This window comes from Orycteropus afer, unplaced genomic scaffold (genome assembly GCF_000298275.1).
Source record: "Orycteropus afer afer isolate SDZICR_OR568_19922 unplaced genomic scaffold, OryAfe1.0 scaffold00159, whole genome shotgun sequence".
NCBI classification, from domain to species: domain Eukaryota; kingdom Metazoa; phylum Chordata; class Mammalia; order Tubulidentata; family Orycteropodidae; genus Orycteropus; species Orycteropus afer.
The window spans coordinates 509594-532014 of NW_006921746.1; the positions used below are offsets into that span (position 1 = coordinate 509594).

Sequence of the window (22421 nt, forward strand, 5' to 3'; positions counted from 1 at the left end):
TAGTGTTTGCTGTATACATTTGAAGAACATAGTTGTATTAATTGGTCTTCCCTGTAGGCATATGGATATTATCCTACCACTAACAGCTTGAAATGTAGTAAATTAATTGGTACCAATATCCTTTTAAAAAAGTATCTTGAAGTTAAAATATAATTTTAAAATACATTCATAGAGCTTCTTCAAGACATGTTATATGACTGCCTTGTGTATGGCACTAAAATGAATTTAATACATAAACTTTTGCATAGATCACAAATCGTTACGAACAAGGACCCTGAAGTGAAATTGCCTGGATCTGAATATTGGCCTAGTTACTTAACTTCATAACCTAACTGACTGTCAGTTTCATCATCTATAGATAGGAAATAACATATAACTAAAAGCTGTCTTCTGCGAAGAGCTGATATCTGTAAGTTACCCAGTACCATGTCCATCATAGAGATATTGCTCCATAAAGGACAGTTATTAATATTACCATAGTCTCCTTTCTGTCATTGCAAAAACGGCAAGGAGGCCACATGTTCTGACCTCCTCTAATCTCACAAGAGGAAGACAGCAGTAACCCAAGGCCTATTATTGCAGGGCCAAACATGCTGCCTCCCTCCAGCCCTTTCACCAACTGTTCCTCCCAAAGCACCCACCACCTCTCTCCTGGGTTCGATAATTCACTGCAGTGGCCACACAGAACTCACAGATTATGGGGTTTATTAGGGAAGCACCAGGCTACAACTCAAATTCAGGAAGAATGCTCAGTCTCTCTCCCAGCCCACCATCCCTCAGCCAACAGTCTCTCACAGTCTCTTTCCCAGCAACGCGTGTCTCAGGAGCCCATGTCTCTTTCAGCAGCAAGTCTTCCTCGACCAGCAGTCCGAGAGAGTTCTGCCTCCAGGAGGTCTCCTTTAGAGCCCGCAGGGTGGTCAAACTAGCCAATTATAGCATCAGAACTCTAAGCACCTGAGAGAAAGTGGGCACCTCCCAAAACATTGTTTTGTGCCACTCCCAACAGAAATACTCCAGGTGGACACCTTCAGCAATCAGGAGCTCCTCAGTTGCTCATAGCAAATTCCACCTTGGAGTTTACAAAGACTTATGGGTAGAAAAGCCACACAAAGTAATTTACTACACTGCAGTCATACGATATGCACCATGCTTTTTACAAAAATTTTTAACCCCACTGTATCAGGCAAAGTGACTCCACAGAGTCATATTCAATAAACACCTGCTGAAGGAGGAGGAACTTTTCTTTCTTTTCCCCCTGAATTTTATTTCTTGTTATTGAGAATATACACTGTTTAATACACTAATTCAACTGTTTCTACATGTACAATTTAGTGACATTGATTACATCCCCTGACTTGTACAACCATTTTCACCCTCCTTTTCTGAGTTATTCTTTTCTCATTAACATAAAATCAGTACCACCCTAAGATTCTTATCTAATCTTTTGAGTTGCTGTCATCAATTTGATCACATATAGTTCTTAAAAGAGCATAATGCTCAATGCAGACATTTTTTACTACTTAAGCTAAACTACTGTTTGGTTTTTAGATGAGACTTCAGGGGATATATTTGGTTTAAATTTTAAAGATTTTTTGAGGGCAACAGTTTCAGAGTTCATCCACCTTCTATGGCTCCAGAAAGTATAGAGTCCATGTGAATTACAAATTCTGTTCTATATTTTTACCCCTTTGGATCAGGACTCTTCCATGGAATCTGTGATCAAAATGTTCACTAACAGTAGCTGGGTACCATTCTAGGTCTTCCAGTCTCATGAAAAAGGAGGCAGTTGTTTATAGAGTTCATTAGCCACACATTCTATATTCTCCTCCTATTTCCAATTCTCCTTCTTCTTCTCTTGATCCAGGTGAAGAGACCTATTCCTGTGTGTCTTTGATAGCCACCTGAGGAGCACTTCCTTTTAAAAGGTAATGTGCAGGTATCGGGAGCTCTGGTGGAGGAGTGCCTAAGGCATTTGACTGCTAACCAGAAGACTGACAGTTCAAACTCACTAGCTACTCCTGGGAAGGAAGGTTGGGCGGGCAATCTACATCTGTAGTAATAATGCCTCAGAAACTCAAGAAGGGGTAGCTATGAGTCAGATCTAACTTGATGACAGTGAGTTTGGTGTTGTGTGTGTGTGTGTGTGTGTGCGCGCGCGCAGGTATCTGTCCCAGAAAATGGAACACTTAAGTGGAGTGCTATTCATTTCTGATATACAAATTTCCTTCATACATTCCTTGCTTTTCCTTCCACTATAGTGGACTGACTTTTCAGGATGAATCACAAAATAAGGGATGAATTGGCAAGCCATGGATCTTCCCTAGCTGACAGTATATCTATCTATGAATCTTCTGTTTTCTTTGTTTGATAAAAATTCTTTGTACTTTTTATCATATCCCTTACTAATTTAAATATAACATCAGTTTCTGAAAAACTGCAATGAATAAGCTGTATATTACAGTATATCTGGAAGCTTTTCTCAGAAAAGGGTTTTAAAGGATAGCTTTATCACTTTCTATAAAAGCCTGATAGGAGAAGATTTATTAGTTGCTAAAACACAGCCAATTATAAAAATTGGTACTTGGACTCTACTGAGATTCAGAATTTTTGATCACTCAACAAGTTTGAGTTCAAACCAAAGATGCTGTCTATGATTTTCTTAAAAATTTACGTTAAGATGAAAGCAAAGAGCATACTTTTTCAAAGACTTTAGCAAATTAATGGGAAAACGTTTCTAATTACAATTAGTTTTACATCGTTATCTAAGTTGGAGATATTAATTCTTAAAATATCCACCAGTTAAGTCAGATTACTAAAAATAGTGAAAAGTGGCAAAGAAAACCACCACTTGTGTCAGTCTCTCATACTGTGGTGGCGTGTGTGTTGCTGTAATGCTGGAAGCTATGGCATCAGTATTTCAAATACTAGCATGGTCACCTAAGGTGCACAAGTTCTAGTGGAGTTTCCAGACTAAGAAAGATGAGAAAGGGGGGCCTGGCAATCTACTACTAAAATAATTGGCCAATGAAAACTTTATGAATAGCAGTGGAACACTGTCTGATTCAGGGCTAGAAAATGAGCCCCTCAGGTTGGAAGGCACTCAAAATTTGACAAGGGAAGAGTTGATTTTAATGATATGGATGGAATAAAGCTTTTGGGATATTCACTTGCTTACACGGTATGACTCAAAATGAGAAGAAACAGCTGCAAACATCCATTATTAACAGGAATGTGGAATGTATGAAGTATGAATCTAGGAAAACTGGAAGTTGTCAAAAATGAAATAGATTTTAATAATGTGGAAGGAGTAAAGCTTTTGAGACACTGATTTGCTTAGGTGGTATCACTTAAAATGAGAGGAAACAGCTGCAAACGTCTATTATTAACAGGAATGTTGAATGCACAAAGTATGAATCTAGGAAAACTAGAAGTTGTCAAAAATGAAATGGTATGCCAAAAAACGAATATAGGAATTACTGAGCTGAAATGAACTAGGGATGGCCATTTTGAATTAAATAGTCATACAGTATACTATGGTAGGAATGACAAACTGAAGAGGAAGGACACAAGCTCTTTGTTTAAAAAAAAAAAAAAAAAAATCAAGATCTATTTTGAAGTACAGTGCCTCACTGATGGGATGCTATCCATATACCTACAAGGAATACCAGTTAATATGACTATTATTCATTTTTATGTAATATACACTAATGCCAGTGATGAAGAAATTAAAGATTTTAACCAACTCCTACCATCTGAAATCAATTTAATATGCAATCAAGATGTACTTACTGATCATTACTAGTGATTGGAATGTGGAAGCTGGAAACGAAGACTGCATGTTTGGTCAATTTTAGACTACAGAAGTTGGTAAAAATCTTTTATATCTTCATCTTTGGCTTTAGAGGATGGTGTGTAAATTGGAATAATAGTAGTACTAAGTGATCTTCCTTTGAGGTATATGGATAATTATTCTATCACTGACAGTATTGTATTTTAGGATAGATCTTGAGATGTTCTTTTTGACAGTGAATGCAATGCCATTTCTCTTCAATTTGTCATTCCTGGCACAGTAGATCACATGACTGTCCGATTGAAAATGGCCAATATCAGTCCATTTCAACTCACTAATGCCTAGTATACTGATCTACATGCATTCCATTTCATTTTTGACAACTTCCAATTTTCCCACATTCTTACTTTGTACATTCTATATTTTAGTAATTAATGAATGTGTGCAGGTATTCCTTCCCATTTTCAGTCATGCATGCCCCATCAGCAAATGAAAGTCCCGAAAATTTTACTCCATCCACATCATTAAGGTCAACTCTACCTTAGGGAGGCATCACTTCACAGTCTTCTTTTGAGTGCCTTCCAGCCTCAGAGGCTCATTTTCCAGCACTATATCAGACAATGTTTCACAGATATTAATAAAGTTTATCAGTGATATATCAGACAATATTTCACTGCTATGCATAAGGTTTTCAGTGGCCAATTATTTCAGAGTTGATGGCCTCATCCTTCTTTCCAGTCTGTCTTAGTCTGGAAGCTCCACTGGAAGCTGTCAATCATAGGTGACATTCCTGGTATTTAAAACACTGGTGGCATAGCCTGCAGCCTCACAGAAACATGTAAGACACCGCAGTTTGACAAACTAACAGACGAGTATTGTTGTTAGGTGCCATCAAATCAGCTCTGACTCATAACAACCTTTATATATAATAGAAGGAAACAATACTGGGTGCTGCGCCATCCTCACAATTGTTACTATGTTTGAGTTCATTGTTGATGCCACTGTTTCAATACATGTTATGCAATAATAAAAGTAAATAATAAAACTCAATTTTCAATCTTTTCCCTCAGAATCACTGATTAATGTATTTATCTCTTTGGTAAGGCATTTGACAAAGGTCTACATGGAATTCACATTGAACAATATACATAAATACATAAAAATGCAAGCTCAGGATATAGGATCTAGGGTATGAGGTTTTCCAAAAGGTCACTCTAATGTATAGTGGCTAAGGCACTTGACTGCTAACCAGAAGGCAGGTGGTTCAAACCCACCAGCCACTCCTCGGAAGGAAGGTTGGGCAATCCTACTTCCGTAGTGATACTGCCTTGGAAACCCAAGGAGGGGTCGCTATGAGTCGGGGCCGACTCGACGGCAAACAACAACAACAACAACAACAATGTTTACTACTGAGCAGTTTTCTCAGGAACTTACCTTTGATTTACTGTGTCGTATGAGAGCAGACAGCAGTCTGTTGGACTCTCCCATCACACCAGCATGGTCTTTGGCTTCACACCATTCCACCAAACGCTCCACTAATTTAACATTTTTTCCCAGTTGTTCAGCAGCTTCTGCTATAGGAAAGAAGGTAATCCACAAAGAAATGAATCACTGATAGGAAATCAACAGAAATAACTGGTAAAGATATAAGGGTGGAAGAAAATTCCACAGCTGAAAACCACAACCAAACAATTTCATTAAAGCAAGAACTACAAACATTACAAATCTGATGGACTATTTGGCTTTTTCAGAACTTTAGTTATGAACTTTCATACAAAATAAAAAACAAGTCACTTTATATTCCCTCGGGTGAACTAAGTAGTCTGTTAGTCCTCTGGCAGACAGTCACTAAATGTTACTTAAGGACTCTTAAGTTATCAATATAAAGAGGAATTTATAATTTAGAAATAAATAAATAAGCACACACACACTTCATTTTCAGTGAATCACTTTGTAACATGAATGAAGTTGGAGGACATTATGCTGAGTGAAATAAGTCAATCACAGAGGGACAAATATTGTGTTGAGACCACATTATAAAGACTCAAGGAAAGATTTACACAGGGAAGGAAATTTTGTTGGTTATCAGGGAGGGGAGGAGAAGGGAAGGGAGGAAAAACAGATGGCCAGTCAAGAGACAGCTTTTATATGGTTGAAGGGAAAAGCAATATAACAAAAGTATGTGACTAACACAGTATCACTAAGGAAAAGGAAGACATAGAGAGGTGTACAAGAAGTACAGATAATAAATGCAAATACTACTGCACACACAGTACTGAATTATCAGTAACAGTAAACAGTACTCTATGGGTAGACACACAGGTAAACAGGCAAGAGATCAGGGATGAGTGAATGGGAATATATCCACGAACACACATAGGTCTGGCAGACGATATTCCTATATATGCATTTGTATGTGCCATAAAAATGTTCATATGCAAGCAAATGTTGATCTATGAGGGGACAGATGGGTGGAAAGGCTGAACAATTAGGTATGTTTATGCAGAGGGGAATGTGCCCATGACCATGTATAGGGGTGGCAGACAATGTTTCTACAAGTGTATTTGTAAGAATTTCCAGGTACATAGTAGAGCTGACAAGGGACAATGCTGTAGTCACTTCTTGGCCACAGCCAGCTATCCAGAGGGAGCAAGTAGTTGGACCTGTGGGCACGGGACTGTGGTTGCAGGGGACATCAAGCTCAATTGGCATAACATACTACACACAAACATCGTTCCACATTCTACTTCAGCAAGTAGCAACTGGGATCTTAAAAGCTTGCAAGCAGCCATATCCAGATGCAACAATGGATCTCTCCTTGTCCGGAGCAAAGAAGAATGAAGAAAACCAAAGAGGTATGGAAACAATTAGTCCAAGTGACTGGTACACCATGTGATCCTCAGCGTATATGACTATGAGACCAGAAGAACTAGATGGTGCCTGGCTACCACTGTCAACCACCCGGACGGGGATCTATGTAGGAGATCCTGGAAAGAATGGGAGAACAATGTGGAACATAACTCAGAATCATAAAAAAAAAAAAAAAATAGGAAGCAGGTTTGCTGGTCTGATAGAGCCTTATGGAACCCTTGAGACTATGGCCCCTAGCTGCCCTTCAGGTCTGGAACTGAACCCACTCCTGTGGCTTCCAGCCAAACAAAAGACAGGTATATGAGCTGAACATTTACATTAGGTAGATATACTCCATGGAGAGATTCAATCATGGGAGAATAGAAGGGCAGTGTATGCACAGGAAGACAGCTCGGTGGGGGTGGGTAGGCAGGAGTCCATGGGAGGGAAGGACACAAGGAAGAGGTAGCTATGGGGAGGAAGTGGGAGGAGAACTGTTGCTTTGTGGGAAATTGCAGTCAATGTCATGAGACAAGTGTATATGAGCTGCTGTATGGAAAATGAATTTTGTCTGTAAACTTTTACCCAAATCATCATCATCATAATAAATATATCCATATGCAGTTTAAAGCTAATAGGAGGCAAAGTTAGGTTAATTTCTCAGTCATAACTAGTACTTTGAGGGAGTGAGTTGCTGAGCCTGCAGGCTGGGGTCCATGGTCACAGAGGACATCAAGCTTAATTGGCTTAACACAGTATACAAAAATACTGTTCTAAATCTTACTTTGGTGAGTGGTGACTGGGATCTTAGAAGCTTGTGAGAGGCTATCTAAGATGCTACTACTGGTCTCTCCTCTTCCAGAACAAGGAAGAGTAAAGAAAATCAAAGATGCATGGAAACAGTGCAAAGGACTAATGGACCATGAGAATCTCAGCCTATATGATGCTGAGACCAGAAGAACGAGACAGTGCCTGGTTAGCAGTGTCAACCACTCAGAAGGGGATCAAAATTGGAGATCCTGGATAGAGTAGGAAAAAAATGTGGAACAATCAAAATCATAAAAAAAGACCAGAATTACCGGTCTGACAGAGACGATGGGCCTGAATCACCCTTTGGGCCTGGAATTGAACTCACCCACATGGCTTAACTCTAAGCCAACCATAGGCCAATGTGTTGAACACCTACATTAGGGAGATGCACTCCTTAGAACAGTTAACCATGGGAGATCAGAAGGGAAGCATTTGCACAGAAAGGCAGGAAGACAGGAATGCATAGGCAAGAAGGACACAGGCAAAGAGTAACCATAGGGAGGAAGGGGGAGGAGAGCTGTTATACTGCAGGGAATGTAACCGTGTCACAAAACAAAATGTGTATTAACTGCTGAATATAAAACGAATCTGCTTTGTAAAATTTCACTCCAATACAAAGGTTTTTTTAAAACAAACAAATAAAAAGATTTACAGCCTCAGAAACCCTACAGGGCAGTTCTACTCTGCCCTACAAGGTTGCTATGAGTCGGAATTGACACGATGGCAGTAGGACTGATTTGCTTTTGGTAGTAATTATAACTAGGATGGTTTAAAATATGGATAGCAGAGCGTTTGAGTAAAGGATATTAGCATCCATCTTTCGAGAGTACAATTCTTAAGTTTCACATCTGTATTGCAAAAAAAGTCATAAATTAAACCTGTAGTCAGATTGTTTTTGAGACTCATTGCTTTCCATCCATGCATATTTTTATCTTGAATAATTTCATGAGATTTTGAAGTTGGTGATTATTTATTCCTATGCTTCACACTTTCTTCTTTGTTCACTATGGATATTGTTGTATACAGCTTCTAAGATGGCTCCCAACAGTCTACTGCCCGGTGTACATACCTATGGATTGAATCGTGCCCCCCAATAAAAATATGTATTGGAAATCTTGAAAAAGAGAAACTAAAAGAAAAAAAAACCACCCACTTCATTCCAATGAGTGGTTTTCACCGCTCTCTCTGTGAATAGAAAAATGCTTTTCCTCTTTGCGAAATTAATTAAAAAACAAAAATTTCACTGTCACCGTATTAAGGCAAGACGATTTTAAAGTCAAAGTAAAAATGCAATTGAATGCCAAAACAAAATTCTGGAATAGTTAATAAAAAGCCAACACCATACTAAGCTCACTGCCATCGAATAGAGACCCCAACAGGGTAAGGAAGCTGACCACCTCATCTTTCTCCTATGAAGCAGATGGTGGGTTTGAACTGCCAGCCTTCTGGGTTAGCAGTCCAATGCCTTAACTACAGCACCACCAGAGCTCCTTAAAACCACACTAGTTGCTGCCCAGTTAATCATGACTCATGGTGACCTCATCAATTTCAGAGAAAACTGAGCCCCACAGGGTTTTCAATGGCTGTGATCTTTCAGAAGCAGATCTCCAGGCCTTTATCCAAGGCACCTCTGGATAATCTTGAATCGCCAACCCTTGTTTAGGAGCTGAGCACATATCCATTTGCAACACACAGGTATCATAAACCAAGCTAAAACTGGGATTGAGGTACAGTACAATTTCCATGTAAAGTCAATTACAAAAGGCATGGGAACTAATGAAGGGGATTCCAAAATCAATCTCTTTCCCCCTTCTATTTGTTTTATCTTTATGACTATATAATTCTAAAAGCTGAAAACAAGTTCTTTTCCAAGTAAAGGTATATTAAGACTATGAAAAATGAAACTTGGGAAAGCTTTTATTTTACCTTGTGCATCTATTAACATTCTTAATGTTCCCAGAAGTTTAAACTGAACTGGAGGCATTTCAGATTTAAGGAATTTCAAAACTGCCTCTGTGACCCCAGCTGATAACATCTTTGCTTTATTTACAACTAGAGAGAGAAAGAAAGAGAAACGATGGTTAAAATGGTATTTAGCATTCTTGATAATAAACATTCAGTTCAACACATATTTATTGAATGTCTACTATCTGTATACCTGTATTATACTAAAAATACAAAATCATACTTCTAGCTTTATAAAATGTATTATCAAAACATTTAGTCAAATAATCTGAAAAGGGTATCTGAAAATGCTGTATTCTAATTCACAAAACACATAATTTTTCAGCTTTAATAAACACTTCCCTTTATTGCTATCCTTGATCCAACTCTGTTAATATAGATGTTATAAACATTAATACACAATATTAATTTGCTATATAAATGAGAGATATCATTACTAATGTCAGATGGATCATCGCTAAAAGCAGAGAACACTAGAAAGATGTTTATCTTGACTATGCAAAAATATTGGACTGTATGGATCATAACAGATTATGGATAACACTGCGAAGTGTGTGAATTTTAGAACTTAATAGTGTTCATAGGGAACCCATACATAGACCAATAGGCAGTGGTTTGAACAGAACAAGGAATATTCAGGGTTTAAAATCAGGAAAGGGTATTTCAGTGTTGTATTCTTCACCATACTTATTCGATCTGCATGCTGAGCAAATAATCTGAGAAGCTAGACTATATGAAGAAGAGCATGCTATCAGGATTAGAGGAAGACTCATTAAAAATCTGAGATATGCAGATGACCCAGCCTTGCATGCTGAAAGTGAAGATGACTTGAAGCACTTACTGATAAAAATCAAAGACTGCATTCTTCAGAATAGATTACACTTCAACATAAAGAAAACAAAAATCCTCACATCATGATAAATGGAGAAAAGACTGATGTCAGAGATTCATTTTACTTGGATCCATAATCAACACTGATGGAAGCAGCAGTCTAGAAATCAAAGAACATATTGCACCAGGCAAATCTGCTACAAAAGGCCTCTTTAAAGTGTTAAAGTTTGAAGACAAAGTTACGCCTGACACAAGCTATGGTCTTTTCAACAGGCTCATAATCTATGAAGTTGGACTACATGAAAAAGAATGTAGCATCAGGATCAGAGGAAGAATCATTAACAACCTGCAGACTGTAATTGCAATTGCAGATTACACAACCTTGCTTGCTGTCAGCAAAGAGGACCTGAAGGATGTACTGATGAAGTTCAAAGACTACATTCACTATGGATTATACCTCAATAAAAAGAAAACAAAATTTCTTAACTGGACCAATAAGCAACATTATGATAAAAAGGAAAAGACTGAAGTTGTCATGGATTTCATTTTACTTGGATCAATAATCAATGCCCATGGAAGCAGCAGTCAAGAAATCAAGGGACATATTGCATTGAGCATATCTGTTGTAAAAGACCGCTTTTTAAAGTGTTAAAAAACAAAGATGTCACTTTGAGGACCAAGGTGTGCCCAACCCAAGCCATGGTATTTCCAGTCACCTCATATGCATGCGAAAGCTGGACAATAAATAAAGAAGACCAAAGAATAACTGATGCCTTTGAATTACAGTATTTGGAAAGAATATTAAATATACCATGAAGTATTAGAAGAATGAATAAATCTGTCTTGGAAGAAGTACAGCCATGATGCTCCTTAAAAGCAAGGATGGTGAGACTTTGTCTCATGTACTTTGGACATGTTATCAAGAGGGATCAGTCCCTCGAAAAGGACTTTATGATTTGCAAAGGGTCGAGGATAAAGAGAAATGCCCTCAATGAGATAAACTGACATACTGGCTTCAACAAAGGGCTCAAACATATCAGTGACTGTGAGGATGGCCCAAGACTAGGAAGTGTTTCATTCTGTTGTATACGGGATTGCTACGAATCAGAATCGACTTCATGGTACCTAGCAACAACATCACATGAACCAAAATGAATTCATATGGATTGGATCTTAATACAGTCACATGTATGTGTGTATTCAGAAATTTAGATTTAGAAAGTAGAATAAAAGAATAGTTTTAACTATCTTCTATATTATTTCTCATGATAATGTGATCACATTATTCCAAAGCCTTTAATCCAAAAACACACATGAAAGCAATTTAAAAGGCTGTACATCTGTCTGTAGAAAACAGTTTAAAAAATAAATTTTTTATGGCCAATGCTAACTGATGCTACTATCACACCTCAACTGAAGATGCTTACAAAAGCTTAAATCAAAAAGGTGAAAATCCAAGATTTTACAAAAGATAACAAAACAGAATATTTGAATAATCTGAACAAAGACTAAGATTGTGCTTGCACAGTTTCAGAAAACTTATTTAACACATGATCTCCAATTATTCATTTAAGAAAATTGTAAACTATTTGAAGATTTTATTTTTTTCTTTTTTGGTCACAGATGTCAACTAATCACACACAGTAAATACCTTGCAACACAATAGATTTCATTTCCTATATAGCTGCCTCCTACTTTCAGTCTTACCTGGAATGGCCAGGTTTCTGAGAGCACTTAGCGCTGCATGCTGTACAGTTACATTTCCGTCTTCCACATGTCTGTCCAATAGATCCATAAGTTTTTCTACAATTCCATTGTCTACCATATGGATACAATTTCCATCTGAACAAAACAAAAGCACTTTTTGTTACTGCTCTTTGAAAATGTCTGTAAGTATGTTATAATACTGACTCTCCTGTCTATTATCTGGGAGCTCTGGTGGCGCAGTGCCTAAGGCATTTGACTGCTAACCAGAAGGCTGGCAGTTCAAATCCACCAGCCTCTCCTCAGAAGGAAGGTTGTATAATCCACTTCTGTAGTGATACCACCTCGGAAACCCAAGGAGGGGTCACTATATAAGTCGGACCTGACTTGATGGCAGTGAGCTTGGTTTTGGCTTGGTTTGTCTATGATCTACAGTAGACAAAATGAAGTTACAGAAAAAGCTAATTCTATTACTGTCTGCCAGCAAAATGATAGACTTTTCTGTTTACTGAAAAGTCAAATCATATACATAAAAAAAGATAAAATTCTAAAAATCAGAAATCCCTAGTAAACAGCCTGAAGATATGTCAGAGGATGAATAAGTAGAAAACACAATGCTTCAAATGTCCAACAGTTTTCATCTATAGTGAAGCCTGCTTGTGTTCTGTCAATGTTAATACAGGTAGGTACATCCCACTTTTTGAAAGTTCACTTTACCCCACTTCACTTTTATGAAAGATCTACATTAGTACCTGTTTTAGTTAACCAAAAGGAGCTCTGGTGGTGTAGTAGTTAAAGCATTTGGCTGATAACCAAAAGGTCGGCAGTTTGAACCCACCAACCACCCTGCGGGAGAAAAGATGAGGCAGTCTCTTCTGTAAAGATTTACAGCCTTGGAAATGCTATGGCACAGTTCTACTTTGTTCTATGTGGTCACTATGAGTAGGAACTGACTCGATGGCCGTGGGCTTGGTTTGGTTAGCTAACCAAAAGAAATATGAAGAGGATTTTTGCTTTTATGAAAAGAGGCAAAAGCAAAACTAGGGTTTGGCTGTTAAAGACATAGAATGCACCCTGAATAGTGAGAGTGGTATTGCCAAGCCCCTTCCCAGGAAACTACACTTAGCACCTCAGAGTTAAGCCATCATAGCTTTGAACTGTATCTGTGAGCACTTTGTGTTAGTGTTATTATAGGTTTTATGTGCTATTTGATATGATTTTGGAAGTTATTTTTTAGCTCTAAGAATGCTCAAAATTTTTTCCCATATAAATTAATAGCAATTGCTTTTTCACTTTATACCATATTGACTTACAAAAGGTTTTATAGGAACACTCTACTTTTGGATAGCAGAGGAAACCTGTATTACAGTAATAGTATTTCACATTCTGTAATTGTGTATTTATTTTGCAGTGAAATAATTTACCAAATATTAACAAAGAAATGAGAACATTATAACGAACTTACATGTATTCCTCATCTACCTACAACAATTATCCATATTCTCAGTCTTAATTCCATTATTTTTGACTAACATGAAATCAAGATGATCCACAAAAAAGAAGCGGTAAAAATGGGCTAAATAATCCACTAAAATATGCTACACTAATTGTTTTAATTGGAATGAAGTCAAATGAAAAACAAAAATAACCCATATTTCTTAGACATAGTACTATAATGAGTTTTTTGACTTAACAGCAGGATGCCAGATTTCAGAAATAAGCATAAAAGCTAACTTTATTAAGTTAAACCAGAGGATTAGCCACACTGAAGTCTTTTAGGAATGAAAGTATAAATTGAGGCACAACTATCCTAGAATGAATACACAGATTATTAAACCCGAAATGAAAGCACTAGGCAAAATAGCACAGCCTCCCAGATCAGATGTCTATTAAAATGAGACTCAAGTTGACTAAGCTTGGGAGTGCAGAATACTCAAGAGAAGTACTTTACAAACATTTTCTGTAATATGGTTAAACTGCTAGAGCTTAGCAAATATCAGAGAATATGTAATTTACTAAAAAAAAAAAAAAAAATATTTAAATTATGTCAGATATCTGAAAAACTAAGACAAGAACACATATACATACTACATACACTTCTGAACTGTTCCAGTTTTAGTATATGTGATGTTAAAACAACCAAGCAATATAGAATACCTGATTTAAAAATCAATGAACTTACCATTTCTGGCAAAATTTGCAATTGCCAATGCTCCAGCAAGCTGTAGCTGGTGGTTATTGGATGGTATCCAAGAAAGCACCTTTTGAAACACATTGCCTTTTCCTCCTTCAAATAATTTCTGCATTGATTCATCTGGAGGTAAATGAAACATATAGTTAAAAAGAGAAAAATAGTTAAAAGTAACATCCTCGTTTCTAAGTGAAAATCCACCTGGGAAACTACCTACCTCCTCATATACTATAAATTCATAAGGAGAAAAGTAATGGTTTGCTTTACAATAAACTTCAGTAAAAACTAGGCAGTAGCTTTTAAAATTCTTTTAGTCTAATCACACTGGATATTCTGACAAGCAGGCAGCTAGCTGGTATCTGAAGAGACAATTAAGTTTCCTCTCCTGCATGCTGCTATCCCCCTCAAGCTCGCCTTGCTAATAAGCAGAAGGCTTTCCTTCTATTATGTGAAATTTGTGCCTTTTAGTAATTTCCATTAGTCCTAGGTAGGTCCTTTGGTGCCACAGCTGTTTCTTTCACATGACAGCTCTTCAAATATTGGAAGACAGGGAAGACTCCTCTTTTTCAGGTTTATAATCTCTACTTTTCTCTATAATGGTATGTTGAAGGTTTCAAAATCATCACATCAACAGGATTAAATGGAATAGCAAAGTAAGAAAATACCTAGCACTAGGTCTACAGAGGGAGCTCTGGTAGCATAGTGGCTAAGACACTTGCCTGCTAACCAGATGGCTGGCGGTTCAAACCCACCAGCCACTCCTCGGAAGGAAGGTTGGGCAATCCTACTTCCGTAGTGATACTGCCTCGTCCCAAGGAGGGGTCGCTATGAGTCGGGGCCGACTCGATGGCACATAACAACAACAACAACAACAGGTCTACAGAAGACACTTAACCCATTTTTAAAAATCTGACAAGCATGCTCTTAAGCTACCACAGAAAACAACTCACCTCCAAGAAGCAGTAAAACCATTAGATCTGAAGCAGTTTTGAGCTCAGCAATATCGTCCTCTTTGTCACTATCCACCTTCTGCTGAACAATCTCTAGTAGACATTCTACCAGGCCTGCTTCAACCAGCTGTAGCTTAATAGCATCTAAAGAACAATGCCAACAAAATAACCCAAATTTGAGGTGAAATAGGAACTCCAGTATAATAAGCAATCCATTATAAAGAAAGACTAGAAGAAACCAAGAAAAATACATGATTTATATAACATTCCTTGGAAGATTTTAGTTTCAAAAGGAAATATCTGACAGTGCAGCTTACATACATAAAAAGCTTTATGTCACTTTTCTATTTGAAATTATGCCGACATTCACAGTGTCTCACAGCACCTAAATGAATCGATTCTCAGTTTAGAAGGCATGTAACATCACTTCACTGTTAAGAGAGATATTACTTTCATTTTAAAAGGCAATACTGTAAAATACTCCACAGCCATAAATAAAAACCAAAATCACTGCCATCTAGTCAATTCTAATTCATAGTGACACCCATTGGTTTTCCAAGGCAAATCTTTACAGAACTAGACTGCCTCATCCTTCTTTTGTGGAGTGGGCTGGTGGGTTTGAACCACTAACCTTTTGGTTAGCAACCAAATGTCTTAACCACTACACCACCAGAGCTCCTTAAAAATATTCTATAGTAATTTTAAATAAAACCACATAACATCTGATATATGAATTACAAGATACTCACAAATGAGGCTTGAAATTTTTATCTGCTACGAAAGTATTGAAAAGTAGAGCTTTATTAAACTTCAATCTATACCATCAACATATTTGAATTCATGTATGTATGTATGTATGTCATTTTTCCATGATACCTAAAAAATCTGTAACTTTATTAACTTTTAAAGTCACGTTTTTAAAAAGGGCTTCATGTTTTTATTAACTTGAAACTTTGAGAGATGGTACATGATGGTTTATTGTATTACACCCTCTCTACCTTTAAGAATGTGTGAAAATTCCATAATAAAAATTGAAAGAAAAAATTGTTTAAGCTTTCTGATGGCTAACGAAAAAAATAAAGAATTTTAGACATAATTCACATTCAAATAAGATTTAAAGAAATTATCTTCACAGCAAACTCCACTTGTACATCAAATCAGTTTTTAATATACTTTTCATATCTTGAATATTTCTTATTATAGTATCAATTTCATTAATCTTTTATCGTGATACATCTATAACAGATCATTTGCCACTTCAATATTTTTAAAGTGTAAAGTTCAGTGACATTAATTCATTTATTATACTGTGCAACTATCACCACTTTCCATTTTCAAAATTTCCCATAACTCTACAGAGCAGCTCCGTGTCCCCAAAGCAATGACTTGCTTACCTTCCTCTCTATCCCACCTGTGGTAACCACTAACAAATTAAGGTATTTAAATTTGCCTATTCTTGTTACTGTTAATTGTCATCAAGTCATCTCCTACTAATGTCAACCTCATGTACAATAGAACTAAATGTTGCCCACTCTTGTACCATCTTCCCAATTGTTGGTACGCTCAAGTCCATTGTTGCAACCACAGTCTATTTTGAGTGTCTTCCTACTGAGGAGGCTCATCTTCTAGGGCTATATTTGACAGTATTCTGTTGTGTTCCACAAGGTTTTCACTGGCTACCTTCTGGAAGTAGATTGCCAGGTTTTTCTCCTTAGACTGTTTTAGTCTGGAAGCACCACTACGGGTGACATCCTGCTATTATTATTCCAGCATCATAGCAATATACAAGCCACCACAGTATAACTAACTGACGAATGATGGTTGCCTATTCCAGGTATGTCAATATTTCATGAGTGACATGATATTTTTATTTGTACTTTTGTGGCTAATTTTACTAAGCTGAATGTTTTCAAGGTTCATCCATGTAACAGGATCTATCAAGATTTCATTTCCCTTTATGGCAGAGTAATTTTCCATTTTATGTATGCAACAGATTTTGTTTATCTATTCATCTGTTGATGGACCTGTAGGCTGTTTCCATCTTTTGGCTATACTGAATAGTGCTGCAGTGAACACCGGTGTATGTGTATCTATGTGTTCCTGCTATCATTTCTTTTGTGTATATAACTACAAGTGGAATTGCTGGGTCATATGGCAATTCTATGTTTACTTTTTTGAAAAATAGCCAAACTGTTTTCCACAGCAGCGGTACCATTTTGCAGTGCCACTAGTAATGGAGGAGGGTTCCACTATTTCCACATCCTTACTGTGATAATTAAGGTTGTGTGTCAACTTGGCTGGGCCTGGTGTTGAGTGGCAGGGAAGCTGGATGTAGTTATTTCCCATGATAAGACTCACAATCAGCTCCATGGTAGAATCTGCTGTAAGCGACTCAGTAGCCGCCTTGGGGATGTGGTCAGCTTCCAGTATATAACAAACTTCCAGAAACGTCTCAAACTTCTGGGCACATCTGGATCCCGCATTTGGGCAAGTCATCAGTTACTCGCCTATCATGTTCTCTGCCAATCTTGGGACTGTTTCTGGACTTGAACTAGTGGCTTGCCATGTTGCTTAATAATTTTGGACTGTGACATTTTACTTGTTGATCTTGGGTTTGTCAGCCTCAGTAGCCAGCAGGTATCTGAGTTGAGAGGCCTCCAGCCCCAGTAGGCTGAGAGCAAGAGGCAGAGCTGAAACCCAGGGTTGAGGGGACATCACTTGGGCCCTAGTGCTGGCACTTTGAACTTGGACTTCTAGCCTCCTACACTAAGAGAATAAATCCTTGTTTGTTAAATCCATCCATTTGTGATATCTTCTGTTAGAGTGGTACAAAATAACCAAAACACTTACCAACACCTCTTCCTATTATTTTATATTTATGATAACGAGGGTGAAGTGGTATCTCACTGTGGTTTTGATTTCGATTTCCTTAATGCCTAATGAAGTTGAGCATCTTTCCATATGCTTGTTGGCCATTTGCATTTCTTTTTAGTAAAATATCAATTCAAGTTCTTTGCCCACTTTGCAACTGGGTTGTCTTTATGTTGTTAAGTTGCAAGAGTTCTTTATATATTCTGATGTGTAACTCTTATCCAATACATAGTTCCCTCTATTTTTTTCCCCAAATCTGTAGGTTGCCTCTTCACATACTTGATAATGTTCTTTGATGAACAAAACTTTTTAATTTTAATAAATTCCCATTTATTTACTTCATTTTTTGTCGTTTGGGCTTTTGGTGTCAGATCTAAGAATCTATTTTTAAGTACTAAATCCCAAAGTATTACTGCTATGATTTCTTCTAAGTGTTTTATGGTTGAAGTTCTTACATTTAGGTCCTTGATTCATTTTGAGTTGATTTTCATATTGGTATGAGGCAAGGGTACACTTTTTTTTTTCTCCTAGTTTTTTATATGGAAATCCCTATTGTCCCAGCACCATTTATTGAAGAGACTATTCTTTCACCACTGAATGAACTTAGCATCTTTTACAAAAATTAGATATGCAAGTTTTTATTTGGATTCTCAATTCTATTCAATTTGTCAATGTGTCCATCATTATACCAGTACTAGACTGTTATGATTACTATAGCTATATATAGTATATTTCGAAATTAGAAAGTGTAAGTCTTCCTACTTTGTTCTTTTTCGAGATTCTTTTAACTATTCAGTGCCCCTTGTGCTTCCGTATGTACTTGAGGATTGGCTTTTCCATTTCCACAAAAGCCAGAAATGGCTGGTGTAATTTCTGATGGGAATTGCACTGAATCTATGGAGTACATCTGGTAACATGGCATCCTAACAATATTAGATTTTCCAATCCATAAACCCAAAATGTGCTTCTGTTTATTTACTGTTTGTTGTTGAGTCATCTTTAATTTCCTCCAGTAATGATTTAAAGTTTCCAGTCAAGTCTTACACTCCTTTGGCTAAATTTTTTCCTTTTATTCTTTCAAATGCTACTGTAAATAGGATTGTTTCCATAATTTCTTTTTCAGAACAAGATGTATAAAAACATAACTGATATTTTATGTGTTAACTTTATATCTTGCCACTTTGCTAAATTAGTTTACTACCTCCAGTTAGTTTTCTTATGATTCTCTGTCGCTTCGTATACATAGAATCTATTTCCGGTAAGACGGTGGAACAAGCAGAAAAGCTACACAGACCCTTTTCAATAAAGAAAAGAGAAACCAATTGACAGAGATCCAAAAGATAATCCTGGAGCCCTGAGCTTTGAAAGGAAGTATACAGGGTGGATTAGGCACCAACTAGTGGAAAAACTTAAACAAAACCAGTGAGTACGGCAGTTAAAGCAGTGAACTGTCAGCTACTCTGACAGGATTAACAGCCTGAATATTTGCAAGCAGTACTGGGGCCCTGATAATTGACCTAAAGCTCAGCCCCTGTTGCCAAGGGCTGCAGGGATGACTGTGCTAGTCGCCTATGACTAGGAAAGGAAAAAGCAAGGAGGGAACAAACCTGAGCTGTGGACTTTTGGCTGTCTGGAGGGCACAGCCATTTTGATTGTTTACAAGTGATGGCCATTTTGGGTATTTAAAGTGACTGAGGGAGCAGCCATTTTCAATGTTTACAAGTGACAGCCATTTTGAATGTTTACAATTGATGGCCATTTTGGATATTTAAAATGCCTGAGGGTACAGCCATTTGAATCTTCACAAGTAGTGGCCATATTGGATTTTAAAGTGAAAGCATTCTTAATCAAGATTCCAGGGACCTAAGAATAGGCTCCATTTGCCAAGGATGGAAGGGACATACGGGAGGCTGACAACAGGAAAGGAGACAGGTGGTGAGTATATAGTGCTTCCAACTAGCCAACAGAGGAGCACAGTACCTTGCTTACACAGATAACATCCAAACAAAACAAGGAAAACGAAAATAATGGGCAAGTCCCTCCAACATACAATCACCAATTAAATATAAAAACAGAAATATCACAATGTCTTAGAGAATCACAATCCACACAAAGAAGCAAGATAAAGCAGGAGAAACAAGGGACAGGGATACAGACCCAAAACACATCCCTGAGGAAGCAGCATTGGAACTCCCTGATAAGGAATTCAAAAGAATTATATTTAGGTACCTTCAATGGCTTGAGAGACAGATCAAGGAAAACACTGACAAAATTAAGGAAAACACAGACAAAACGCTAGAACAATTTTGAAAGACAATACAAGAAAAAAATGACATTATGAAAAATCAGAAATGATACAAAATCTACAGATAGAAATCCAGAAGATTAATATGTAATTTTCAGAAATAGGTAACACATTGAACAGGCAAAGGAACAGAAATGAATCAATGGAAGAGAGAATTAGTGAGATTGAAGACAAATACTTCAATACTTCTTTGGAAACAGGTCAGTCAGAAAAAACGATCAAAACAAAATGAAGAAACCCTAAGGTTCATGTGGAATACCATCAAAAGGAATAACCTACGTGTAATTGGAATTCCAGAACAGGAAGAGACAAATAAAACCACAGAGAAAATTGTCCGAGATTTGTTGCAAGAGAATTTTCCTCATATGATGAAAGATGAGAATATATCCATTCAAGAAGTCAAACAAACAACAAACAGGATAGACCCCAAAAGAAAATCACCAAGACATATCATCACCAAACTCATCAAGACCAAAGACAAAGAAAGAATCATGAGAGCAGCACAGGAAAAATAAAAAGTTACCTACAAGGGGCAACCAATAAGACTAAGCTCGGGTTTCTCAGTAGAAACCATTCAGGCGAGAAGACAATGGGATGGTATATATAAAACCGAAGGAGAAAAATTTTCAACCAATAATTATATACTCAGCAAAACTGTCCCTCAAATAATGGTGAAATTAGGACATTTCCAGATAAGAAGAAATTAATGGAATTTGTTAAAACCAGACCAACCTTACAAGAGACACTATAGGGAGTCCTTTGGACAGACAACCAACAACAGCAAATGACAACCAACTATTAACACACATGATGACATAACCCAGAAACCAACCCCATTATTGAAGTATCCAAAGTAAATAAACCTACAAGATTGTAAACAGGGAACCAGAGACATTGACAAATGAGGACAACTACAAACCGAAAAGAGGGAAAAAATTGTGTAGCTACAGAACTTCTAAATTGTAGGGAAGTCAAGACAACTGCAAGATAGAATGGACTGTTCTAAACATGGGAAGGAAATTATTAATTACAGGGTAACCTCAAAGAAAAATGATAAACCTTCACATCAAAATTAAAAAAAGAGGACCAGCACAAATATTTAGCAAATACAAAAACAACAGTAATGAAGGAAATGATAATACGATTCATAAACAAAACAAGCTCAGCAAAGAAAATTATATGGAACAAAGAAATCAGCAATACCACAAAAAAGCACATAACAAAATGACAGCAACAAATTCATACTTGTCGATAATTACATATCTGACAAAGGACTTACCTCTAAAATTTATAGAAAACTCCAACACCTCAACAACAAAAAAATTAACAATCCACTTGAAAAATGTGCAGGAGACATGAATAGATGCTTCACCAAAGAGGATATTCAGGTGGCCAGCAAGACACCTGAAGAAATGCTCATGATCACTACCCATCAGAGAGATGCAAATCAAAACAAGAAGATACCGTCTAACCCTAGCACTAATGGCAAAGTTCAACAAGGCAGAAAATAACAAATGCTGGTGAGGATGTGGAGAGATTGGGACTCTCATACACTGCTGGTAGGACTGTAAAATTATACACCCATCGTGGAAAACAGTATGGGGATTCCTGAAAAAGCTGGAATTAGAAATACTATTTGACCCAGCAATGCCATTACTAGGTATATATCCTAAAGAAGTGAGAACCAGGACAAGAACAGATATATGTACATCCATGTTCATCACAGCACTATTTACAATGGCAAAAAGATGGAAACAACCCATGTGACCTTCAACATGAGAATGGATAACCAAACTATGGTACATACACACAAAAGAATACTATACAGCACTAAAGATTAATGCCAAATCTGCAAAACACCACATAACATGGATGACCTTGGAGAGCTTTACACTGAGAGAAAAAAAGTCAATTACAGGACAAATATAGTATTAGTTCATTATTGTAAAAAGTCAAGGAAAGGTTTATATATGGAAGAAAACTTTCTTTGCTGGTTACCAGGAGTGAGAGGGGAAGGAAGGGAACACTAAAAAAAAAAAGCACTGACCCATGTCACTTTGTTGTTGTTGTTGTTAAGTGCCGTCGAGTCGTTTCCGACTCATAGCGACCCCATGCACAGCAGAACGAAACACTGCCCGATCCCGCACCAGCCCC

The 22421-nt window shown here is 37.2% G+C and overlaps 1 protein-coding gene across 1 annotated transcript in view; it reads right to left on the reverse strand.

Moving 5' to 3' along the window:
• Positions 1–22421, reverse strand: part of RAP1GDS1 (Rap1 GTPase-GDP dissociation stimulator 1) — a 238173-nt gene that overhangs the window by 16687 nt on the left and 199065 nt on the right. The window contains exons 8-12 of the mRNA XM_042781729.1: positions 15092–15235; positions 14133–14264; positions 11954–12088; positions 9377–9502; positions 5225–5364 (exon numbers count right to left, since the gene is read on the reverse strand). Coding sequence (XP_042637663.1) covers positions 5225–5364; positions 9377–9502; positions 11954–12088; positions 14133–14264; positions 15092–15235 — 677 coding nt within the window. The remainder of the gene's footprint in view (positions 1–5224; positions 5365–9376; positions 9503–11953; positions 12089–14132; positions 14265–15091; positions 15236–22421) is intronic.